An 8,418-nucleotide genomic window follows, 5' to 3' on the forward strand; every position below is an offset into this window, starting at 1 on the left:
CAACACTCAGGCTGGGCCAAGTATTGATAATGAGAATGCAAGCTGGTGAAACGAAGGCAGTCAACAGATGTGTAATAAATAGGTAAGCTGGGAGTAAGACATGACAACAATAAAATAAATAGAAATTATGATAAAATGAATGAGATTTACTTATAGACAAAAAGCAATGGAAATACCAAGTCACCATTATGCCTGGACTGATAGCTACATTACTTCCATATCAGTCATCTACTGAGGACACCAAGGATGGTCCCATGGCTCATCAGCAGGCAAACTAGCAAAGCTACGGCTGTACCTAAGTGTATTTGTCACATCTCTTCAAAGAACAAGTGTGTATCATCAACCCAGGAAATCATTAGTCTATGGAGTCTTGGCTCAAACATCAGCTCTGGTCCTCATGACCACGTCATTAATGGGGAAGGGTTATGTGAAAGAAAGATGGGACATAGGAACGTTGTTTATCCAGGACAGGTAGCGTGGTCCTTCCAACCTGGTTTGAACCTGCAGTGTGTTAACTTACGCCATAGCTTTCCTCTTGCTTCTGGATTTGTGTTTAACTGGTTTGGTAAATCATGTGATTCAAGCATTTTAATTTGTTTTCTGAGTCGTCTATTCCATAACCTCTGAGATAGCTTGCCTGCTGGTGTACTTGTAGCTCAACCATTGTATCAAGGTAATTTCCCACAGAATACCTACTGAATCAGAATCTTGATGCTAACAAGATCTCCCAAGTGATTCATATGCATATTAAAGTTTAAGAAGCACTGACAAAACTGTTATAAAGGGAAGCCTCCGCAAAGACAAAAAGTTGAATCTCAACAGAACTATTCCCTGAAAACCATCCTGAACAAAAAAATTTCATATATCCATGAATGCCCTAACTATGACTCGGAGCCCCAAAAGAGGGAGAGAATACAAGAAGATCCATTTTCAACAACTATCATGTAAGGTTTGAAGAAGCTCTGGTGCCCTTGCTGATTATTTGAATTCTAGTCCTGTAAAGCGCCATATGATTTGAGAAAACACAAAATATAGCACAATGTACCTCAATATTAACTCTGCAATATCCTTCTTACTGTGAGTTAGAAAAATCTTTTTCAGACACGCTGTTTCAAGAATAACAATCCATTGTAACACAATAGTATTTGAGGGGAAAAAAAAATACCAATTCAAAGGACATAAGAAACAGAGAAAGGTTGTGACCTCCTTAATGAGGCTGCAGCAACCTTAGAAAGATCATCAAAGCACAGAGTTGGGAACAGCCTGAGAGCTTCCTTAATGGGCTGTACACTTCCCACTGACCAGCAGCTCCCTACTTCATCAGCTCCTCATTTTATGTATTTGTTGTATTTGTTATATTTGCATTGTCCCTGACACATATTAGGGGCTCCATAAATGTTCTGAATTAGTAGAAAAAAAAGACATGTCACCCTCTCTTGTTTTGATTCATCTAAGACAAATTTACTTTAATTCAATCCTTTCATTTTGAAAAATTCCTGAAAATGAAGGCATAATTCCATCTTGAATTAGCATGGTTCATAACATTCTCCCATTCCATATCTCAAAGTTGGATTTTAATTTGCTATTATTAATCCCATTCTAATATTTCATGACCCTATGAAACATATCAATCTATCTAATAAGAAACAACTGTCTGTGAAAGATAGGAAAGTCATACTAACTGATGGCTGGCAATACAGTCTGACCATTTTTAAAAATCAAGGTATATGTACAAGTACAAGGTATATGCTATACAGGAAAGATCAACTATTATTCTGATGTTTTTCTAAGTCCAGATTTAAGACATCTTATGGAAATATCTATGTAAAACACCTATAAAAAGAACTGAAGTAGTCACTGAGGACAATATTACACATACAAAGATGATAAATAAGATCTATAACAAAAAACTAAAGGTGCTAGGAATTTTTAACCTAGCATAGAATAAAGTGACAGTCAGGAAAAGAATGTAAAAGTTCTAAAAATCATTTATTTAAAGAATACATTCCCTGTTGCTTCTTTAAGAGGAAGTATGTTTAAGTTTCAAAGGAAAAGACTGAGGTTAGGAATTGCAACTTCCCATTCCATAAATAAAGCTTTATGAAAAGAATAAAGAAACACAGATAGAAAATGGTTGCATGCATTCCTTTCCAAATAATCTATCAAATCCCTTTCACTATACGCATTTAGTACAACCAAGTGCCATTAAAGGACTCGCAGGACATTAAACATTTTGGCATAGTTTCTTATACTGTTTTTTAAGGATTTTAAATACAATGTGTTTAAGAATTGACTCTACAAACTCACAGAGGAAAGGGGTAACCTTACAGATTTTTGTGTCTTCTTCAGCTAACAGCATGAGAGAACACACATGATAAGCCTTCAATAAATACTTTAATTGGATCTAATTAGGTATTACCACCCTCTGAGGCAAAAAAAAAATCTTAATTGGAGAATAACCTAAACACTATGACCACCACCATGACCAGTAGAAAGCAGCTCTCAAATTTTCCAAGTGAATCCACTTGCATATTAAACAATGGAAGCAGCAAGAAAGAGTAATTGTCTTATTCATTACAAAGGGCTAAGAATGAATCTTCTGTTTGCAAACTTAATCCACTCCAAGAAGTCCTGTTAACTGCCCAATAAAATGCAATACATTATCTTTGTTTCACAAGTCTTATGCTTGATCTAATTTGTTTTACAAATCTTATTCTTGATGAAATGCGTTAAATGTAGGTAATGTTTCATTCTTTGCTATATAAAATTGTCATATGAAAATTAAGAGGCAAAATACTTATTGTTATAAGCAATCATAGCAAAAATTAGTTGAACTTCAAAATATCATTCCCAAAAAGCTGGTTTGTTCACATATAAACAGACATATTTCAATGATAAATCCTTTAAAATCCATTAAACCAACTAGTGCACAGTTAAGTTTTGTGCAGCACAGGACCCAAATACAGGCTGGTGTCCCACTTGGTTGACTGGGTAGTGGTCTACTTGATAAATTTTCATAAGCTGCTATCCCCTGCATTAAAAAGTTAGTCACTGGGTTTAACAACTCTTTGAAGAGTTCATTTCAGTTATTCCTGCCTTTCTCAATGTGAAACGATTTAATCTTATTGCTTTCTTCCTAAGGGGTAGAAAGATGATGTTCAAAAGGGATGCGAATGGCAAAGTTTAGGAGCTCACTGGATAGGCTTGGGGGAAAGGCACCTTTAAAGACCATCTAGAGTAGGGCAGTGGGGGTTGGGGAGGAGTAGGAAGGCAGAAGGAGATAATCACAAAGGAAGGTGGTAAAGCACTGCAAAGAAACTTACTTTCAAACTGAATTGACATCTGTAGTTTATTTTAAACTACAGTTTAACTTAACATGACCCATTCTGACCCAGAACTTCTGCCTTACACTAATAAAATGAAAGTCTGCCTGCTAACATCTGTAAATAATTTCATAGATTATTACTTTATTTCAGAATAGTATTTCATAATCAGAACAATGTCAGATTTCTCTTTAAATATTTCTATGTAAATTTATATTTTAGAGCCTTATATGGAAGGTCCTAAAATGAAAATAGCAGACAGTGATTTTAGATTTTGAGGAGAAAATTTACAGAAATATATCAAATTCCAAGTCTATCATATATACACACTGTGTAAGCTAGAAACCCCTAGAATGTGGTCTAAAACTACACGTTCTGCCACCATAACCTTCCAGATTCCCCAAGGAGAGCATGCCAGAGAATCTCAGGACTGAGCTGTGGGCAAGTACACTTTGAAAAAGCACCCCAGGAGATTCTGGGACTCAACCAACCACCTCCTGCCCCTATTGCCATTATCCACTAAAAACATTCTACCACCCACTGCTGATGTACTTTGTGCTGTTCTTCCACACCAAAGTTAACTAAGTGAAGTCATTAGAGCATGTGAATTCAATTGGCATTTATCCAGTTTTTAAGAGGTAAAAATAAATCCATGAATGGCAAATCAATGTTATTTCTTTCAAAAAAATTCATTTTAAAGCTATGTAACAAATTTTGAACTCAAAGTATTTACAGTCAAAGCTTTTCAAAGTATTTAAGTCAGCTAATATATTTCCATAAATTAAATTTTCACCACCAACTAGCAGTATCCCCCAAAAAAAGTTCCAACAAAATTCCTCACAATCCACTTACACTTAAGTAATAACTCAGATTTTTTAAGAAAGTAAATCGGGTATTATTCCCAGATTACCAAAAATCTCCCATTGTACCTTATACTTCATACCTTAAAGTGTGTACATTCAGAAAATATTATTTGTGAATAATTTTAGGTAAAACTAAAGTAATTACATTTCAAACTAACACTCCTGGTTTTCAGTACTCACAATACTCATACTCCAGTTCATTGGAATGTATCTCACAATTCCCGAACTTCTTCAGCTTTAATATTACTCACTATTGGTGTATGCCATTATAAAGCACATTTAAGAAATGTAATTGATATCTCTCAAACTCTGAACTTTTAAAATCACCTGACAACAGGTGATTTTAAAGATATCAACAATCTTGAATCCCTTACAAAAACTCCTACTAGTTGTCAAGTCTATTCTACATACAATTAGGCCCTAGTACTAAAAACAAATTTAGAAAACAAATGGAGAAAACACACTTACCTTAATAGGGGCACTACTAAACTTAATTTTCCTATTTGCTGGGATTTCTTCTTCTTCTGGCAATCCAACAATTTCCGAGTATTCCATATCAGGCTGATAGTAACTGTTCTCATCACTATCTTCCTCCTCATCCTGCTCAGTGCCTGTCTCTCCCCAGTCTGAATTATATCTGGATCTCACCCTATACACATTGTAGTCGCTGTGCATGTACACATGGGAACTATCAAAATTATTTGAATCTTCAGGTACTTCTTTTCCACAACTGGATGCAGAAGCATCAGGAGAGGTGAAATCACCACCTGCAAGTTCTTTTCTCTGTTGCTTTGCTGCCTCACTTCCAACCAAATTAGCTTCAGCATCTTCTAACAGTTGGCTTTGTGGTGAAGGGATTTCAGACTTTGGCATTGCCTTACTTTCAGCACAAGGTTCTTCAGGACCGTCTTTGTCAATGCTGTCGGGAGTCTGTTGATTAGATGTGGAGTCCTCGGGTTCCTTGCTCTGCTGGATCTCTTCACCAGGTATCGAAGCTAGAGAGGTACTTTTAGAAGCCACTTCTGGTACTGGAGTTGCATTACTCTTGTGAACATCCTCTGTATCAACACCTTGCTTGTTTGAAGGAGGCCAGGAATTAGAATCCTTAAGGTGGCCAAATGTGTCAAGATTTGTAACAGTAACAGATGGTAAATTCAAGGGATAATGCCCAGTCACTGAGTATTCATTGTTTTCAGCCTTCTCAGAAATGATGGCACTGGGAGAATCAGTGTTCTCAAATACTGCACTCAGTTGACTCACAGTTGGGGAGACAGCCTCAGTTCGGGAGCTAAGGCTGTCCAAGGAATCAGTACTGCCTCTGTTGGACTTGGAACCTCCCCATTCATCCTGAGGTTCACTCCCTCCAGCTTTCTCTTTCTTTGGGGAATAGCGGTTGTTCTGTCCTGATTCATGCACACTTCTCTCAAACATCTTTCGAGTCTCAGTGAACTTGGAATATGAAGGGCCATCGTACATTGTGTCAAATCTACTAATTCGTTCAGAAACAGAAGACTCCAACTTAACAACTGAGCCATCAGTTTTTTCCAGAAATTCTTTGGGCTTCATTCTTCTCTGAGGAGATGAATGTCCACCTTTCCCCCTTGTTTTGGCAATGACTGCAGCATTCTCGTTGGGTTCCATACCCATCTGCATAAACAGGTTTTTAATTCTGTTGACATTGGAGCCATATTTCCTCCCCCTGCTCTGCTGGGAGCCCTCACCTTCTTTTGTTTTTTGTTCCCCATCTGACTTGGGTTTGTCAAAGGTACTTTTCAGTGCCTGAAACTCAGTTCGATATGCATTCCTGTGAGGAGAGGCACTTCTGAGCGTGGTTCGTTCACCTGAAGACTCAGTTTTCAACATTTTCACTTCAGGGGTGAAAAGCCAATGTTCATAGTGATCAATGAAAAAACCAAAAACCAAGATACCTCTCTTCTCTAATCACCAGTATTGGGTCAAGAAAAGTACCTCTCAAATGGTACACTGTGTCAGTGATCGTCCCAACAGGTATATTAGGAACTTAGTCACAGTCAAGAGTTACACAGAATGATTTTTTCAAAGCAAGACTAGAGGTTCATCTGCAATAGAAAAGAATGAATTTCTGAATTCATTTACTTATTTGAATTTATATCTAGTCAAATAACATACATTTTATTTTCCAAATGGCTTAGCCACGTGGCAAACAGAAGAGATTACTCATTGAAATGGGAAGTTAAAAGTCAAAAAGTTATCATTCTGATTGGTCTTTGGTAAAAAAAAAAAAAGTTCCAAACACAATTTGGAGATACCTATCAAAATCTCACACACACACACACACACACACACACACTCACAAATACAAGTTACACATAAGTATATTTGAAAGCAATACTTTAGCCCAAGTTTTGGTCGTTTTTGTGAATGCCCTTTAAAAAGAAACCAGCAGTTCATCGATCCTTAAGAAATCATCAAACTGTCCAGAAAATCAACTTCATTTAGGATTCTCCACAATTAGGTAGAACTTATTCTTTCTAAGTACAATTAAGTTTGGAATCTATGTTTACAAACTCCAAAACATGCCTACAGCGGCATATTTTACTTTTTTTGGTCCAATATTCTCATCTACAGCATCCCCAAAGCAATACTAATGCAATTTCAGACCAAAACAAGGAGAAAAAAAGTTCCTGAATATCAGTAAGTTTCACTAAGTTCAGTTATAACAAGTATTTGGAAGTTTCCTAACAGTGGTTATTATTAATTATGGAGTGGGATGCAGACTACCATGGGAATAAACGCGTAAGAATGTGACAATCAGAAAGCAAATATACTGTGACACCCCTTTTCACAGCCCTGATTTGTTTATTCTTTCTTGCCTCTAACTTAACTACAGTTCAAAACGCAACGCAATGCATGCTTGCTGGTCTCTTTAAGCCCACAGCAGGATTTTATATCAATAAGCCAGCAATCAAATACTTCAAGATATGCTGAGGAGCAGACAATGCAGGCAGTTCTAAAGATTTTTCATTTTATTTTTGTTTTGTTTTGATATTAGACCGAGCCACATCACCCTCACGCAAAATCAGCTGAGGAGGCACACACTTCCACTTAAACCGTCTCCAAACTCGGCTCCTGGCCCAGCACGCATGCATGGCCCATGCAGACAAACAAGAAAGGCTTTGGAGTGTGGTGCCTGTTTTTTCTTTTTTTGTAAAGCATCGACAATCTCCTTTTACCCTGACCATTCTTTTTAAAGCCACAAACACCCTCCCCTCTCCCCTACACACACACCCCATTCCCTCCCCCGCCAATTCCAACCCGAGGAGGCGGGGGCGGGGAAGATGGGGCAGCCGGAGATGGGGCCGCCGGGGGATTCAAAACCTGCCCTCACAAAAGACAAACATAAATAACACCAACTTGAGAGGCAGCCGATTCCCAAGCCCGGTTCGGGACGCAATCCCTCGGCCCTGGGGCAGGACCGGGAGAGCAGGTGACGCCAAGCGCTATGGTAGGAGGTCGCAGTCTAGCTTTGTGCCAAGAAGCACCTGAAGTCCTAACACATTGGCTGCGGCTCCCGGCGGCTGCCAGGCGGATCCCACTGTGACACGGAGAGAGACGAGCTCCCTGGCCACATTTAAAAAAATAGGAAAGAAAAAAAATTACAGGGTAATGAAAATAAATCCCTTTGTTTTTCCTCCCAATGTGCCAGGAAACAATAGATCCCACTGATAATGCCTCCGATCTTCAACCTATTGCTCCTCCACCACAACCCACCCCCACCCCCAGCCTGCAACTCAGCCTTTGTACAAGCCGATTTTTCCTCCTCTCCACCCTCCCCAACTCCTCGCCCCGCGCTCAGCCTCCCCCTTACCCGAGCGGGAGCGCCGCGGGCGGGGAGGGTCGGGCCGCCGCGGCTCCCACCCCCTCCTCGCAGGCGCCCCCCGCCCCACGGTGGACGCGGCGGCTCGGCTCGGCGCCGGCCCGCTGGGTACACCGCAACCCGCTCCTCACGGCGCAGCGCGCAGGGCGGCTGCGGCGGCCGCTTCCACTCGCGCCTCGGCCCCCACGCGCTCCCTGCCCGCGGCGGGCGGCCCCGGGAGGCGCGCTGCGCTCCCCAACGCCATTGCGGGCGGGCGGCGGCCCGGGCAGCGACCCGCCCGCACGCTCGGGCCGGCCTGGGGCAAGGGGTGCCGGCCGGGGAAGGGGTTTGGCCCACGTGCGGTCGCCACGCCGGGCCGTTTCGGCGGCCGCGGTGT

General features: G+C 40.5%; 1 protein-coding gene across 1 annotated transcript in view; it reads right to left on the reverse strand.

Annotated features, from left to right (window-relative positions):
* Positions 1-8,162, reverse strand: part of PPP1R9A (protein phosphatase 1 regulatory subunit 9A) — a 390,403-nt gene extending 382,241 nt beyond the window's left edge. Inside the window, 2 exon segments of the mRNA XM_063667554.1 lie at positions 4,655-6,264; positions 8,034-8,162. Of these exon segments, the coding sequence (XP_063523624.1) occupies positions 4,655-6,049 (1,395 nt within the window). The 5' untranslated portion in view covers positions 6,050-6,264; positions 8,034-8,162.
* Between the last annotated feature and the right edge of the window lie 256 nt (positions 8,163-8,418).

This window comes from Pongo pygmaeus, chromosome 6 (assembly GCF_028885625.2).
Source record: "Pongo pygmaeus isolate AG05252 chromosome 6, NHGRI_mPonPyg2-v2.0_pri, whole genome shotgun sequence".
NCBI classification, from domain to species: Eukaryota; Metazoa; Chordata; class Mammalia; order Primates; family Hominidae; genus Pongo; species Pongo pygmaeus.